The following is a 16,320-nucleotide window of genomic DNA, read 5'->3' on the forward strand; positions in this document are numbered from 1 at the left end:
TGGCCCACTGTTCATACAGGGTTCCAAACAGCCCCAAGAAACAATATTAAAAGGAGCTGAGTGATTCCTTTTATACAGTCACATATTTTACAACCCATATACATATATGCCTATACACACACATACATCTCTGCAGGAGGCCTGTGCCACCAGCGCCTTAAAGCAGTCAGGACTCAGCCTCACAGCAATGTGCCATCCTTCTCCACAGGGCATCCTCCTTCCTGCTCCGTCCTGGGCAGCCCCTTGGCCTGTGTTTCCCTCTGCACAGCATGAAGGTGGACGGTGTGTGTGCTGGGGTCCTTTCCCACCCCCTGGCTTGGGTCAACAGCCCCATGCTCAGGGTGATGCCGCTGGATGTGTTTGATGACCTGGAACTTCTGCTTGGCCTTGTAGGGGCAGTAGCGGCAGAAGAAGGGGTGCTCGTTGGTGTGGGTCAGGTAGTGGTGGCGCAGGCCGGCCGCCCAGCGGAAAGCTCGCCCGCAGGCATTGCAAACATAGGGCTTCTCCTCACTGTGCTTCTTCAGGTGGGTCTTGAGGAGGAAGCGGGTCTTGAAGGCCTTGCCACACTGCTCACAGATGAAGGAACGGGCCTCCTGGTGCCGTGTCTCCTTGTGAACCCGCAGGGCGTCCGCACGGTTGGTGCAGTACTCGCACTCATCACAGCGGTATGGCTTCAGGCCTGTGGTGACAGGGAAAGGGATGGCACCGGAATGGGGGCACAGTGCTCTCCATTCCACGGGTCTCACTCTCCCTGCAATACAGCATCAGTTCCCAGGGACTTTGCCCTACACTCCACTGTGTCAGCAGGCACACCAAGACTTCCCCTTTCCAAGGCACCAAATAGTGACTGGGGTCTGCACCACTCCAACTTCCCTCCCACCTGAGGGCACTGTCCCCAGCCCACTGGCACAGGAGAATGTGCTGACCTCCAAATGTTGGGGGTCCTCCCCTGCCTCCAGCTGGGCCACTGGTAGCAAAAGAAGCAGGGAGCTGGGGTCCTTGCAGCCCCAACACCCTCCCTGGTGCTCCACGGCCTGTCCCCATTAGCAGCACTCACCCGTGTGCTTCGTCATGTGGTACTTGAGCTGGTTCACCCACTTGCACTTGTAGCCGCAGTCGGGGCAGAGATATTTCCGCTCTTCCTTGTGGATCCGCATGTGATACTGGGCACAGGGCAGGAGGGTGGGGTCAGGATGAGACCACATCCGCTGCCCTGGGAATGTGTAGGGCTCTGGGATGCCAGTGAAGGGCTCAAAGACAGCTCTGGCATCTCCAACTGCATGGGGCAAGGAGGGCTGTGGGCTTGCCTGTCAGGCTATGGGCAAGGGCGATCCACAGCAGGACTGGGATGAGATGCCCATACTGCTGAGCTGCTCTGTCCCAGCCTGTGGATGGCACAGGCTTTGCTCCCCAGTATGTTATTTAAGACAAAGTCTGGGTTAAAACCCAACTTGAGCTAGCCCTGAGTTGAGCACAGCCTCACCCAGCTGGCCCCAGGGGGCTCCAGCTCAGCCTGATCATTAAAAAAGTCAGTATTTATTTTAGCAAAATCAGACTATTTTCCCTCCATCGCCCCATGTCTGGCCTTCCTGTTCTAGGGAAGGCCCTTTACCACGCATTAGGATGCTAATCATATATAGCAATGATGGCAGGATCATGATCTGCTTGCCAGGAAGCTGAGGTTTCACTGCACCATGTCTAACTGGCATCACAGAGCATGCTGAAGCCAGCAAGCAGCCTAACTTGGCTTCGAGTGGTGCAAGGATGCACCCAGAGAAAGACAGAGATGTCATCAGGAAAAGGAGTGAACTTGGACAGCTGCCTGCCTTCTTGCTTTGTTACAAATCCCCCTTCTCTTTAAACTGCAACAGCAGGGAAGAAACATATTTTTATACAAGTTTTATCCACTCGCTTCTTACTATTGTGTGAGCCACTGAAGAGGACAGAGGATAAAACCTCCCCTGGGGAACTTCTTCCCCAAATCCCCATGTCTGGATGCCCCTCTAGTCACGTAGATACAGTAGGATACATTCCGAAGCAGAGCTCTCACCTTGAGACGTGAGGGGTCGGCACAGGCATATTTACAGAGGTGGCACTTGTAGGGCTTCTCACCCGTGTGGATGCGGATGTGCCACGTGATCTTCTGCCTGTTCTTGGTGGTGTATTCGCAGTCCGAGCACTTGTACAAGCGGGTGCCCCCGTGGCCCTTCATGTGCTGGTCAAAGACAAGCTGGTGGCGGCAGGCAAAGTCGCAGAAGGGGCAGTGCAGGGGTTTGTCCTGGGGGGAGGCTGGCTCATGGCTCTCCATATAATGCCGCACCAGCTGCTGCCGCTCCTTGGCTGCAAAGCTGCACAGCTCACAGCGGTGGCTGAAATGCTGCGTCTTGTGCTCCTCCAGTGCCTCCCGGGTGGCAAAAGTCTCCTTGCAGGTGCTGCACTCGAGGTGCGGGTGCTGCTTCTGCACGTGGCACTTGAGTGTGGCCTCGCTGTGACACATGAAGCCACAGCGTGGGCAGCCATAGGACACCTTCTCCTCGTGCCGCCGCAGGACATGCTGCTTGAGGGCCGTCTCGGAGCTGAAGCGAGCCTCACAGCGGGAGCAGGCGAAGTTGAGCTCGCCATGGTGGCAGCTGTTGACGTGGCGGGTGATGTCATTCTGCAGGTAGCTGCTGTAGTCGCAGAGCGGGCAGAAGTGGGTGGGTGTCTTCTCGTGCACCCGCAGGCGGTGGATGCGCAGCTTGGAGTTGGTGCCGAAGGTCTGGCTGCAGATGCCGCAGACGATGCGCCCCACGCCGGTGTGCAGGGACTGGTGGGCCTCGAGGCGGTAGCGCCGCGTGGTGCTGAACTCGCAGTAGCGGCACTTGTGCGGCTTCACCCCCTCGTGCTTGATGCGGACGTGCTGCCGCAGGCAGCGGGCCTGCTTGCAGGTGAACTCGCACTGGCGGCACTGCAGCTGCGGTCGCTTGCTGTAGTGCTTGCGGTGCAGCCTGCGGTGCAGCTGCAGGGCTTTAGCCACCTTGGAAGTAAAGGGGCAGGAGGTACAGCGGAACTCACCCAGGGTCACGCAGCCCCTCTTCTTGTGCGTCTTCATGGCCCGTTCCTGGTGGCAGGTGAAAGGGCAGTTGGGACAGGAGAAACGCCTCCTCTTGGGCAGGGTGGCTTTTGAAGGGGCCGCATCCAGTGGGAGCTTACTGGGCTGGCCTGTTTCAACACTGGCTAGGTCCCCCTCAGGGAGCTCGGTGCTTTGGGATCTGTCCTCCTTGGGATGCATGATGTGCTTCTCAGCACAGTGGCTTTTGAGGGCCCGCTGGGAGCGGAAGGCCTCAGGACACAGGGAGCACCAGAACTGCTCAAGGTTCCGGCAGCCATCCTCCACGTGGGAGGTGATGGTGGAGACACGGGAGCACACAAAGGAGCAGGCGTTGCAGTGCAGCTTCCCTCCCTCCAGCCGGTATTTCTCTAAGGGTTTCCCAGGCTGGGAGGGATCAGCAGCTCCACCTGGCTCAGGTCCATCCCCTTGCTGGGGAGGCTCTTCTGCTACCTTTATGCTGTCACCCGGCAGGGATTTCTCAGGGGCAAGACAGCCTGATGCCTGTTCTCCAGCCAAAGGACTGCCTTCTGCCTGTGTTTTATCAGGCAGCAGTTCAGCTTCCCAAGGGCTCTCAGCATGCCCGAACTCCTCTGAGCGTCCCTTCTCACTCTCCCCTGTTTCTGTACCATTATCACCAGGCTGGTCAGCAGATTGGCACAATCCAGGTGACTCCTGGCTGGCTGGTTTGAGGATCTTGTTGTTCTTCAGGAGAACTGGGCACTTCTTGAGGAGGTGAGTGTTGAGCCCCCGTTGCTGCTTAAAGCTGGCGCCGCACTCGTGACACACGAGCGGGGCCTGGCGTCTCTGGCAGCTGGCTTTGGAGTGCAGAGACATGGACTTCTCCTTCCGCGTAATGTAAGAGCACTTCTCACACTTAAAGACCTGGCTCTCTGACTGCACCACCAGCATCTGCACCCTGCCCTCCAGCACCAGCGTCTCTGCCTGCTCCTTGTCCTGCTTCCGAAGAGCCTTCAGCACGGACTCTGAGCCACCCCTGGCACTGCCATTTGAGGTGACCACCTCCTCTGGGACAGGTGGGTGACCTTGCTCAGGTGTCTTCAGCACACTGAGCCAGGCCTCTGGCAGCTTGGCTTGGCCGGTCCCTCTCACCTCAGTGTCTGCCACCAGCTTGTGGTGGTCCGAGCATGACCTCTCAAGGTGGTCCATTGCCTGCCTTAGAGTGTCTTTTCCCTGGCTGTCTCCTGCCACTACACTGTGCTTCAGTCTCACCACATCATCTTCCTGTACATCTACTTCCTCTTCTTCAAAGTCTGGGGTTTCTTCAAGTGTATTGCCACTGTTCTCCAAGACAAGGTCATCCTGGGAACCCAGCATCTCAAAGGCTGCGGAAGGCTCCTTGCAGGACATCATTTCCATGCTCTCTGGCTGTGTCACACACGCATCTCCAGTCAAGTGCACTAGGAGGGGGTCAGATGAGACATTCAGTGCTTCCAAGCGCAAGGTGCAGCTCTCTGCCACATCCTGAGAAACACTGAGCTCAGCTGAGCCTGTGGCAGTGTCTCCTTGCACGCAGTCATCTTCCAGGGCATTGCCAGCAGTCGGACAGCTCTGCTCCCCCTCGCTCACACCTCTCTCTGCCTCACCACTGCTCTCTCGTGGAGCAGGATCCTGCCCAAGGAGAGGTACCACAAACACTTCCTGGTAGCCCTCTTCTCCCTGGGACTCCAGCTGGGATGGCTTCGCCCTTGCCCACTGCTCCTTGCCAGCAAGGGGGGAACTGGCATCCACATTCAGGGCTGTGCCAAGCTCGTAGCTGAAGAGTGCCTCAGACGAACTGATCTCCAACTCCTTGCTGGCATAGTTTTCCAGCCAGTCCTTGTCACCGGGAACGTAGCCATGAATCTTACGCTTGTGGAAGAAGAGGCTGGTGTTGCTGAAGGTGCAGTACGAACAGAGGGCACAGCGAAACTCCTTCTGCTTGGTGTGCTTGCAGTTCTCATGGTTCAGCAGCGCCTGCTTGTACTTGGTCTGGTAGGTGCAGTACTGGCACTGGAAGATGGGCACCTGGTAGTTCTGTGAGTGCTTTGCCTGCATATGCTTCTGCAGCTCATACTTGCGCTTGCAGGCGAAGCCGCACACCTCGCAGATCAGACTTTTGCCCTGGTGCCGCAGCTTGTGGCTGCTCAGCTGGTCAGCACGGTGACAGCGGTATGAGCACTGGTTGCACTGGTACCTGTGGGGACAAGTAGAATTGGTCAGGCAGCATGAGGAGCCGGGACAGGCTGAGCTCCATCAGGCATGCTGAGCTCTCCCTCCCCATCCCAGAATAACGGGGAAGGAGTACTGCTGGGTTTGCCAGATCTGACCTTTGGCATCCAGGCAGCTCTTACCACAGGCAATTCCTCCCTGCTGCAGCCCTTGGCACTGCGGTGCTTTATACCCCCAGCCTGGGGATGGGAGATAAGATTCCCCGAGGTATTCCACACAGTGAACGTGTCACCCCCACAAATGTACCAACAGCACTTCCAGCATCCCTGGAGGCAAGTTAGACTCAAAGGAGTTGACAATTTGGCAGTCTCGAACATGCTCAAGTGGGCCTTGGCCCACAGACATCAGCAGAGCCCATGAACCCAAGTGCAGAGCTGCACCTCTGAGGTAATACACCTCCTCGGTGGCATGGAGACACCAAAAATAGCTTTGCTTCCACGGCACCATGCTGGCAACAACCTGCAAGCTCAAAGCCCAGATTTCTTATGTTCCAGACAGAGCAGGCTATACCAGGCATGAGAGAGTCTGGCACAAAATGCAGCCTGGAGAAGCAGACCCCTGGAGTGAGAGCAGTATTCTCCGTTGTTCGGTAATTTTCCATGGGCCTTTACAATCTAAGCTTCTCTCAGGGTAGCTGCAAAATAAGCAAGTTTCTGAATGCTTTCAGCTAGAGTAGTTGTAACATAAGTATCTAATTTTTGATAACAGATGCTGAACAAAGGTGCTCTATTACAAGCTATAAATGTGCATGCTCAGTGGACAAGTTCAAGTGAAGTTCACGCTTCAAATAACCACCAGAGACCAGCAGAAGACCCCCTAGTAACCAAATGAGGACTTCCGAAGAACTTAGAGCTGATTAACATATGCATGAACTTTCTGAGAAAAGTAGTGAATATGTAAGACACTTGATGAATATGTAAAACTGTAAGTAAACATTAGCTATGCTAAACAAGAGCAGGGCACACACACACTTAAGAGGAGCTATCCTCCTGTGTGTCCAGCGCTGGTAATAAAGGAATACTTGCCTCCTAATGCTCACAAATTGAGTCTTCGGGGTCTCTTATTTGCCGATTTATGGTAACAGGAGCAGGATTTGGGGAGCCCTGACTAAGCGGACAGGGCAGTAGAGCAGGGGGTCTTACCGGAGATCTCCGGTGTGCTTGCGCATGTGGACGTTCAGGTAGTGCTTCCACTTGGTGATGTACCCACATTCGGTGCACATGAAGTTCTTGTCGTTGGAGTGGGTCAGCATGTGCTTGGACAGATAGCTCACATCCCGGCAGGTGAAGTCGCAGAGCTCACACTTGTGAGGTTTCTCTCCTACACGCAACACATGAATACTTTCAGCATGACAGCCAAATAAAGCAGCATGGCAGGGAAACAAGCTCAGCAGGAGCTGGGGGTGACAGGAGGGGTGGGAACATGCCACAACTTCAGTCAAGTGACACTAGGGTGGCAGAGCCAGTGGTGGGACCCAGGAACCCTGACCCAGCCCTCCCTGCCTACCCAGACCCAAGACAGGACACCACCCCCATCTCAGCTTGGCTCTTGGGACTCCTGCAGCGGACACCCACCAGTGTGCAACAGCATGTGCCGGATGAGCACCCGCTTGTGCGCGGTGGCGAAGGCACACTCGGTGCACTTGTGGATCTTCTCGTTGGCGTGCATCTTGCCCACGTGGTCATGAAACTCCACGGGGTTGAAAGTGGCGTAGGGGCAGAAGCTGCACTGGAGCTGCTCACTGCCTGGGTGCCCCTGCTTCTTATGCTTGCGGAAAACGTGCTTGTTGGAGCAGATGAAGTCGCACTGCTGGCAGTGGAAGGCGTAGTGGGTTTTCCGGTGAGCCTCCATGGCCTCAGCTGTGCCAAAGAGCAGTGAGCAGGCGTGGTATTTGCATTCCACTGCCTTGATGCCATGAGCATCCTTGAGGTGACGGACAAACTCCTTCCGGTCCTCCACACAGTAGTCACAGCCTCCCTGGAAGCAGCTCAGCCTCTTGGGTTCGGCTTTGTGAGTCTTCAAGTGCTCTTTGAGGGCCTGGCTGAGCCGAAACTTCTTTTCGCAGACAGGGCAGGAGTAAACATCAGAGTAGAAGTTGGAGATGTCCTCGTGCATACTGGCCATGTGGCGGTTGAGGGCGTTCTTCTCCACCGAGCTGTAGTGGCAGAGCGGGCAGCGATGGGCCTTCTCGCCTGTCTCCCGCATCATGTGGATCTTCAGTTTGCTCTTGCTGGTGAAGTACTTGTGGCAGTTGGGGCACTGCAGGCTGGGGTCAGGGAAGTGCAGGTGGAGGTGCTCCACCAGGTGCGTCCGCTTCTTGAAGCACCGCTTACATTCAGGGCACATGTGGGTTTTGTAGAGGTACTCGGAGCCCTCTGCAACATCCCCTGGAGGAGCAGAGAAGGGAGAGCAATCAGTAGGAAAAAGATGGAGAGCACAGACAAATGTTCTGTCCCTGATCCAGCTGTACCAGGGTTAAGGCTTATACACGTGTGATCGCACAGCAGCCACCTACTTAGAGGGACTGTCACCACCTCAAGTCACCAGCACACTTCCTGGTGAGCTCTTTTCAGCTTAACGCTGGCAAAGCACAGACTATATCAGGCCTGCCCATGTGCCCCTGACCCCCAAATGCAGGCAGACCTTTGCCTAAACCTGACAGTGGGTGTGAACAGGAAAAAGAAGGGACAGATTTGCTTGGGTAGAGGTCAGGGGAACAGTGCACTGGTACATGCAGGAGATGTGGGGTTACTGGATGGCACAGGACTCCCAGGCCCCATGAGCCTGGCCCACACTTCCACACCAGCCCCAAAGCTGTGCTGCTTGTTCACAACACAAAGCCTGAGCAGCTCCTGGTAGGGCCCTGCATTCCACCTTTGAAGTGGTGTGCCTGTGGCATTCTGCCTTTCTCGGGAGCTGCCTTCCCATCCTCTTTGGCCTCGGCTTCACAGGGGCTCTCGCCATCCTCCTCCTGCGATTCATCCCCACCGCTGTCTGAATCCTCTTCTCCAGCTGATGCTTTCTGCCCCTTCAGGGAGTTGTCCTCGGTACCTGCAGGGTTTGCTGGCCTGGCTTCTGCTGTGCTGGCTTCCCAGCCAGGGTGACAATTTCCTGCCTCCTCCTGCTCTTCTGCTGCTGCTTCAGTGGGGAAAGACAGAGATCATCACGCTGAAGGAAAGAGGGACCACTCCGTCCCCACCACCCCCATACAGGAAAACCTCCTGGCTGAGATGGGGGCACAAACTGTGCTGTGCAGGGAGGAAGGAATGCAGGGTTCCTAGCCCTCCAACCTTGCCCCCCAACTCCTCCCAGTTTTAACTGGGATGCACGGACACAGTCAGCCTCTGCAACAGCCACAGCCCCCAGGGCCGCACCCAGCCATACCTGATGGTAGGATGCAGCACTGCTCAAGGCTGTGGGGGTCTGAACTGCAGGGGCCACCTGTTTCGGGCATCTTGGACGGGGGCTCTGTGGTGTGGCCCTTCTTGTGCTGCCAGAAGAGCTTGGCATTGGCTGTGACAAAGTCGCAGTGGCCACAGTGGAAGGGGAAGTGTGTCCGGTGGTGCTGCTCCATGGCTGGGCGGCTGGGGAAGAGCAGCGGGCAGGCCCGGCAGGTGCACGACACAGGCGAGGCCCCGTGCAGGTGGCGCAGGTGACTGCGCAGTTGCTTGCGGTCCTCCGTGGTGAAGTGGCAGCCTCTCTCTGGGCAGGGCAGGGCTCCTGGTGGGGCACGGTGGGTCTTGAAGTGCTCCTTGAGCTGGGCAGGCTGCGTGAACGCCTCCCGGCAGATGGGGCACAGCAGGCGCTCGGGAGCAGAGCCTTCCTGTGTGCCAGCTCCAGGCAGCTCTGAGTCCCCTGGCTCGCTCTGGTCCTCGCTGACAGAAGTCAGCAGTGCCCCAGGGAGTTCCAGGTGCCCAGGAGGGGCCAGCAGCAGGCACTGGTGCTGGGACAGCAGGGAGGCCTCTGGGAAGCTCTGGCCACACCTCTCGCAGAAGTACAACTCCACCACTTTGACCAGAACCTCTGCAGAGAGCAAGGGGCGAGCATTAGAAAGGGCTTTCACCAGGCCCAGAGCGTGGGACTGGTGGTTCAGTTCCAGCTCTGGACAAGGAGGATAAACCCCCATTGCCACAAATTATATTTTGGGAACCACAGCCCACCCCCTGCCCAGGATATCTCCCATAAGAAAGGGAACACCATCACCCTGGTGACCACGATGACCAGGTCTGTCCTTTTGCACCTTTGAGGCACGCAGAGATGTGAGGCTGGCTTGGCCCCATTCCCAGGAGATCTCCACCTGGTCCCTACTGACAGCCTGGACTGACCACCTCACCCAGCACACAATTCCCACAGCCACTCTCCCCATCCAAATCCCAACCTTGTGCCAGGTCTGCACTCAATGGTGGCACCAGACTGGTGATGCACATGAGGTCAGAGACACGAGGGCACCTGGTTGTCCCTAAGGTGCTGGCTGGAAGGGACAGGGGCCCTGGCCAGACCTCTCTCCCTCTGCTGAGTGTCACTGGGCCCATGCTGCCCTCCTTGCACCCCATACCTGTGGTACTGGCCTCATTGCTCAGCGTTACATTGCCAGCCACTGTCTCGATGAATATTTCTACATTGCTTCCTTCAGCGTGAGCCCCTTCCCCAGGCATTGATGCCTCTGCCAGCAGCAAGTCCTGGCTGGCAGTCAGCGGGGGTGTCCCAGCCAGACCGGTGCTGGCCGCACCAGGGCTTCCCACAGCTCTTGCCTCTCCTGCTGTGGGCAGGAGCAGCTCCGAGCACAGGGCCTCCATCTCCCTGCTGGCACTCTCAGAGACAGTCACTGCTGCACTCAGTGCCCCCGGGCACTGCCTTGGTGCTGGCCAGGACAGCCTCTCACTCTGAAACAGAAGAAAGAGCTTTAAAACAGAGACAACCCAGAGGCCTGATGGGATTTTGGGGGGCAGCCTGCAGTGCCAGTCCCCAGGCAGGGCATGAACTGGGGATCTCAACGCCGGCTCCTTTTTGCTGTGCCTCCCGTGGGCCACAAATCGGGCAATCCCCGGCAGACAGGAGTGCAAGGACAGGTGTACCCTCCCCAAAGATGCCTAGGGGCCTCTCCCTGAGCCTAACACCCAGGGCTCGCTCCCTGAGTCCAGCTGGGCCCAGCCCCGAACCCGAGACCACCCCCCCAGAGCTGTGTCCGGTCTCCAACGAGCAGGTGTCTCCTGCGAGTCCCGTCCGGCCGGGCCCCACCAGCCCCGAGTCGCTCACCCCGGGTTGTCCTCAGCCGGTCTCCCCACATCCCTTCACCCCGGGCTGTCCTCAGCCGGTCTCCCCACATCCCTTCACCCCGGGCTGTCCCCGGTCCCCCCCATCCCTTCACCCCGGGCTGTCCCCGGTCCCTCACCCCAGGCTGTCCTCGCCGCCCCAGGGCCCCCAGCCCCGGCACATCTCAGTTGTGGCACCGGGCGGCGGAAGCGCCGCCCTTTGTGCCGCTCGCGCGGCCGCTCTGCCCGGCACTCCGGTCCTGCTCTATGGTGCGGGCGGAAGCGGCGCGGGCGGAAGCGGCAGCGGGCAGAAGGAACGCAGGTGAGCGGCGGCGACGGGACCGTGGCCGCGGGTGGCGGGGGGTTCCCGTGTGGAGCGGCCGGGCTGGGCCGCTGCTGCGGAGGACGGTCGGTGAGGGTCCGGGTCTCCTGCAGGGGACGGTGGGGCTCCTGCCGCGGGGCTGGGGGACCCTGCCCACGGGACGCCTGGGAAAGAGGAAGGTCACACCTTGTGCTGGGGGAGCTGGAATGCTGCGTGAGGGAGCAGAGCGGGTCTGTGCGTCTGCCGAGGGAGGCTCCCCCTCGTCCCCTGTACCTGACAGACCTGCTGAGGGAGCTGGAGAAGCTTCAGGCCCCCTGAGCATGCGGGTGTTATCCAGACATGGAGGTGCTGCTTCCACCGCAGTCGTGTGCCCGTTCCCACCCGGCTCTCGGCTCGGCCTGGAGATGCGCTTCAGCTTTGTCGAACAATAAACCTTAAATAATTGCAGTGCTCACGATCTCTGGTTGTTTAAAGAATAAAACCCTGTAAAACACTGAGCTTCTTGTCTTGGCTGAAGAAGCAACACATGCTCCCGTGCTTGCTGGAGAGCCTCCAGCTCCTGGCCCCCTCCTGCCTGGCTGGCCCAGTGGCCTGCAGAGAGGGAGGGAGCTCCTGCAGCCAGCAGCATTCTGAAACCCTGGTAATAAGCACAGATGTGGGAGATCCAGATGTGCCAGGAAGCCTTTCACCTGAAGAACTGGCCACGACAAAGGCCAGGGAAATGCAGGCAATCCGTTGTGTTCTTTCCTGCCACTCAGTCTTTCCACGCAGGTTGGTTTGTGGAGCACAGAAACGATGCTGTGGAAAGGAGCTGCTTAACCTCCCACGATGCCCTTTTCTGACTTTGTCCTAGCCCTGAAGGACAACCCATATTTCGGAGCTGGGTTTGGCCTTGTCGGGGTGGGCACGGTCCTGGCAGTGGCTCGTAAAGGGGCCCAGTTTGGGCTGGTGGCTTTCAGGCGCCACTACATGATCACCTTGGAGGTGCCCAGCAAGGACAAGAGCTACCAGTGGCTGCTGAACTGGGTGTCCCACCATGCCAAGCACACGCAGCACCTCAGTGTGGAGACATCATACCTGCAGCATGAGAGTGGGCGTGTCAGCACCAAGTTTGACTTTGTCCCCAGCATCGGGAATCATTTCATCTGGTAAGGGGGCGCAGGGGAAACCCGTGTGGGGATTGAACCTCACTTTGGCAGCTTGGGGGACCTGTAGAGGCACTGGAGAGGATCCTGCCTCCTTCCTGGGTCTGGGTTAGGGCAGGAAGTAGCAAGAGGAGCCTGTACTCAGCAGTGTGATTTCCTTACCCGAGATAAATGTTCTTGATTGATGAGCCAGGCTGGGCACAACTGGGTGGTGCTGGATCACTGCATCCCAACCCTGTCTTCCCACCCCAGGTATCGCAGGAAGTGGATTCGCATTGAGCGCAGCCGGGAGACGCAGGTGATTGACCTGAACACAGGGACCCCCTGGGAGTCTGTCACCTTCACTGCGCTGGGCACTGACCGGGACATCTTCTTCAACATCCTCCAGGAAGGTCTGTAGGGGAACTGCGTGGGGTCCTGCTGGGAACAGCCTACTCCCTGGAGATGCCCAGGGCTTCACGGGAGATCCTCTTCCCTGGCAGCTGTCCCTTCTGCCTCTCTCCTCAGCCCGGGAGCTGGCACTGCAGAAGCAGGAGGGGAAGACACTCATGTACACGGCCGTGGGAGCAGAGTGGCGGCAGTTCGGCTTCCCCCGCCGCCGCCGGCCCCTCAGCTCCGTGGTGCTGGAGAAGGGCGTGTCGGAGAGGCTGGTTCAGGACGTGAAGGAGTTCATCAGCAATTCCAAGTGGTACAGTGACAGAGGCAAGGCTCTGGTGTGGTGTCCTGTGTACCATGTGGGCTGGGGCAGAATGCCTGTGGTTCTCTCTGGAGTCAGCTGTGGAGAGATTTTTCCCTGCTGCTTGCCTTCCCTTGGTGTATCCTCTATGCGTGATTATGTGTGCTCAATCAGCAAAGCCTTGTGGCTCTGGGGGAAGGGAGCTCAGAGCAATCCAGCTGGTTATCCTAAAAGAACACTGTCTTCCTAGGAATCCCCTACCGAAGAGGTTACCTGCTGTACGGTCCTCCTGGCTGTGGGAAAAGCAGCTTCATGTGAGTGTTGCCAGCTGGCTAACAGCAGTTTTCCCACCAGCTGCCTGCTCTGGGGCACAGCAGCCTCAGATGAGAAGGTGTGAATGAGCTTGGGTGTGGAAAGAGGAGTGGGCTGTGCCTCATGTGTGGTGCCTGGTGTTTTGCTGGCACTGTGACAGGTCAGGGTTATGAGCCCTTTGTGCCCCTGCTTTGCACAGTGCTGCACAGCAAGCTGAGCAGGTGTTCCTGTACCCCCCTCAGATCTGATCCCTGCTGGGAAAGGACACTTCTGCCCTCTCCCCTGCTGCTGGCTCTGTGCTTTCCCACTGTGATTCACCCCTGTGGTTTGTGTCCTTCCCAGCACAGCCCTGGCCGGGGAGCTGGAGTACAGTATCTGCCTGCTGAGCCTTAGTGACCACAGCCTCTCTGACGACCGGCTCAATCACCTCCTGAGTGTGGCACCACAGCAGAGCATTATCCTGCTGGAGGATGTGGACGCTGCCTTCATCAGCCGGGACCTGGCCGCTGAGAGTGAGCACTGCCCCCATTTCTGGGCCAGCAGCTGGAGGGAGGTTTGCCAGCTGTACTGGGGAAAGGTTTGGACTCTGGGCTGCTCTGCTACACCAGCAGAAACCAGGAGTGGGCATTTCTATGGCCTCAGGGCCTTAGAGATAGAACCTTCATAGCCTAGGCTATACAAGAAATTTGGGTCCTTTATCCTTGGGCAAAGATCCTTCTCCTGCCTAGCTATTTTCAGTATGAGGGAGAAGGTGGCTTTCCTTCTTGTTCTCTGTTTGGATTTCCATGGGTGCATGTGGGCAGGGGAGGTGAATGCGCTACCAGCCAGGCAGAGGGTCAGCCTTGGAGCAGGGAGGGAGTGGGGAGCTTGGCGTTAGGTGATAGGAAGGTGGCCTGCAAGCCTGCGCAGGGTCAGTGGCCGATGGCTGTGATCTCAGACTCCGCTGTTCCCAGACCCTGCTGCGTACCAAGGCATGGGGCGCTTGACCTTCAGCGGCCTCCTCAACGCGCTGGACGGCGTGGCATCCACAGAGGCCAGGATTGTCTTCATGACCACCAACTATGTGGACAGGTCAGAGCTGCCCCCTGGGAAGGAATAGGGTGGGTGGCACAGGACAACCTTGCTCCCTTTTATTGGGCTTTATGTAGGGCTCTTTGAATCCTCCAGCAGGAAGAATGGGCCTTCGGGTTTCCCAAATCCTCCTTTCGGATGCAAATCCCTTGATTGCTAACCAGGATTCCTTTTGCTGGAGCCTCAGATGCTTCCTTGCTGTTCAGAATATGGTTATTCCATTCAGGAGTGGTACCAGCTTCCTGCCCATGGGAGCTGCAGGTTTTGGGGTTGTGGCCATGCTGTGAGTGAAACGCTGGCCCCATGTGCAGCCCACTGGGTTGGTGGGATGCAGCCTGGGCTCGCGGCACCTGCTCAGCCACTGTGCTATGGCAGGCTTGGCTCACTACAGACCGAGCTGTCCTAGGGGGTTGTTCAGAGGTTGCTTATGGGACAGAGATGGGCAGAACTGTTTCACAGGACTTGTTTGTCCTTCTCCAGAGCCAGCCCTTCCCTTGCTCTCTCTTTTCTTTTGGGTTGTTTTCTCCCCTCAATCTCCCCAGGGATGAACCTGCTCCTTCCCTTTACCATCTCACAGTTCACAGCACTTTGCAGACAGGACACGGGCTGTGCTAGTGTGGACGTGGGGTTCCTGCAGGACCCACCCTGCAGAGACGCTTTGATCAGGTTTTCCAGGCCCTCCTCTGTCTCTTGACAGGCTGGACCCAGCCCTGGTGCGTCCTGGCCGTGTGGATCTCAAGCAGTACGTGGGCCATTGCTCCCACTGGCAGCTTTCCTGCATGTTCCAGCGCTTCTATCCTGAGCAGCCCGTGGCTGCAGCTGAGCGGTTTGCAGAGCAGGCACTGGCCGTCTCCAAACAGATCAGCGCTGCCCAGGTGCAGGGCCACTTCATGCTCTACAAGATGGACCCTGAAGGAGCCATTTCAAACATAAGCTCTATCCTGCTGTGACCTGGGGCCAGCAACACTGAGAGGACTGGGACAAAGATGTGACCATCCCAGAGATGCCATGAAGCTGCCCAGATGCACAGGCCAGGTCTCTGTTCACCTTTACCCCTCCAATGCCTTGTTTTGGAGAGTCAGAGCTACCAGCCTTGCAGCAGGGAGAGGGAATCAGCTCTTGCTGCTCCCCAAATTTGTGTGCTACTGCACCAGCCCTGCTCACCAGTGTGTGCCTCATGTTGGGATTTCTGTAAGCTGCTAACGCTCCTGGATGTGAATCCTCTTCCTTGTGGGTCAGCCTGGGGGTTTCCTTGGGGCAGGATATTGGGGTGCTACACTGCTAAAAGCTGCTGGTTTTTTAAAGGACAACGGTCTCACTGGTTTGTGAATATCCTCTGTGAAATGCACAACATGGCTCTTGTCTCTCTGGTCCCTTTTCGTGATAGTTGCCCCACTTATCCAGCTGCTGGTTCAGAGCCCTCCTGACCAGAGCCTGGCACAGCCAGTACTGCAAATCCAGAGCGTTTCAGAAAAAAAGCAGTTCCTAAGAGACAGCTGGTTGTCCCTAGACTCCAGGCTGGTGCCACTGTTCCTGCCCTGATGAGTTGTGATGCCAAGCCGCAAATCTGCTTGGATATCATTGCTTGGTGGGCATGACTGTCCCTCCTGCCAGAGATGTGGGGCCCTGGAGGTATGTGAGGGCAGATGAGAGGCTTTGGTCAGTTAGAAAGTATCTTCCCAAGAGCTGTCCCATCCCAGCCCCTTTTCAGAATCTTGTAAATCAGTTTCCCCTGAGCCAGTCCTGTGTTCAGTTTTGGGGGCTCCATCACCTAAACGGGGCTGTGGGAGCTGGTTCCAGGCCAAACCCAAACTGCTCAGTCCTCCTCTTGGCTCTATCCTCTGGGGCCAAGGACATAATCAAGAGCACATGGAAATACGAAGGGGCCCAAGCAATAGCACCTGGATGGATTTTGGTGCAAACAGGCGCTGCTTTGGTGCAAACTCAGACTTACACGAATGTTTCTGCAAGTGAAAGGTTAGTCCTGTGGGTACAGTGGAGGGGTGGCTCCTGGAGCAGGATTCTGCTGTTGGCATCTCAAACCCTGTGTTTGGCCATCTTATAGAGGCTAGGTGCCCAAATCCAGCCCTCTTCCCTCAAAGCTGGGGGTCAAAACTGGCCAGTGAGTGACTGGCAAATGTCTCACAGTTGCTGGGGAAGATGTGGGGTGGTGAAGGGGAGCCTGAAGGGCCCGATGCCACCACACAAGAGCACAGCCAACA

General features: G+C 57.4%; 2 protein-coding genes across 6 annotated transcripts; one reads left to right on the forward strand and one right to left on the reverse strand.

Moving 5' to 3' along the window:
• Positions 1–46: 46 nt before the first annotated feature.
• On the reverse strand, positions 47–11,031 carry ZNF142 (zinc finger protein 142). Of its 4 annotated transcripts, XM_027734722.2 has the most exons (9): positions 10,713–11,031; positions 9,876–10,203; positions 8,705–9,343; positions 8,195–8,458; positions 6,895–7,707; positions 6,463–6,640; positions 2,051–5,285; positions 1,058–1,163; positions 47–679 (listed from the first exon to the last, which is right to left on the reverse strand). In XM_027734722.2, the coding sequence occupies exons 2-9, from the start codon at positions 10,114–10,116 to the stop codon at positions 180–182; spliced, it is 5,976 nt and encodes a 1,991-aa protein (XP_027590523.2). In that variant the 5' UTR covers positions 10,117–10,203; positions 10,713–11,031; the 3' UTR covers positions 47–179. The 4 variants fall into 4 exon arrangements, with proteins under 4 accessions (XP_027590523.2, XP_039237734.1, XP_039237735.1 ...); XM_039381800.1 differs by lacking the exon at positions 10,713–11,031 and having other exon boundaries at positions 8,195–8,455; positions 8,705–9,963; XM_039381801.1 differs by lacking the exon at positions 10,713–11,031 and having other exon boundaries at positions 8,372–8,458; positions 8,705–9,963.
• Positions 10,805–15,446, forward strand: LOC113995044 (mitochondrial chaperone BCS1). 2 transcript variants are annotated; one of them, XM_027734742.2, is made up of 8 exons: positions 10,805–10,894; positions 11,666–12,042; positions 12,292–12,431; positions 12,547–12,741; positions 12,966–13,029; positions 13,370–13,539; positions 13,981–14,098; positions 14,796–15,446. In XM_027734742.2, the coding sequence occupies exons 2-8, from the start codon at positions 11,723–11,725 to the stop codon at positions 15,046–15,048; spliced, it is 1,260 nt and encodes a 419-aa protein (XP_027590543.1). In that variant the 5' UTR covers positions 10,805–10,894; positions 11,666–11,722; the 3' UTR covers positions 15,049–15,446. The 2 variants fall into 2 exon arrangements, with proteins under 2 accessions (XP_027590543.1, XP_039237743.1); XM_039381809.1 differs by lacking the exon at positions 10,805–10,894 and having other exon boundaries at positions 10,951–12,042.
• The last annotated feature ends 874 nt before the right edge of the window (positions 15,447–16,320 follow it).

The sequence above is a fragment of the Pipra filicauda genome, unplaced genomic scaffold (assembly GCF_003945595.2).
Source record: "Pipra filicauda isolate LSUMZ 115617 unplaced genomic scaffold, ASM394559v2 scaffold241_size1546129_pilon, whole genome shotgun sequence".
Taxonomy (NCBI): domain Eukaryota; kingdom Metazoa; phylum Chordata; class Aves; order Passeriformes; family Pipridae; genus Pipra; species Pipra filicauda.

Excerpts from the sequence above, each read along its gene's own strand:
- ZNF142 (XM_027734722.2), bottom strand. The coding sequence starts at position 10,116 with ATGGAGGCCCTGTGCTCGGAGCTGCTCCTGCCCACAGCAGGAGAGGCA. Across the intron at positions 5,286-6,462 it reads AAGCACACCGGAGATCTCCG|GTACCAGTGCAACCAGTGCT; the intron begins GTAAGACCCCCT and ends TTGTCCCCACAG. Across the intron at positions 680-1,057 it reads CCACATGACGAAGCACACGG|GCCTGAAGCCATACCGCTGT; the intron begins GTGAGTGCTGCT and ends CTGTCACCACAG.
- LOC113995044 (XM_027734742.2), top strand. The coding sequence starts at position 11,723 with ATGCCCTTTTCTGACTTTGTCCTAGCCCTGAAGGACAACCCATATTTC. Across the intron at positions 13,540-13,980 it reads CCGGGACCTGGCCGCTGAGA|ACCCTGCTGCGTACCAAGGC; the intron begins GTGAGCACTGCC and ends CGCTGTTCCCAG. Across the intron at positions 14,099-14,795 it reads ACCACCAACTATGTGGACAG|GCTGGACCCAGCCCTGGTGC; the intron begins GTCAGAGCTGCC and ends GTCTCTTGACAG.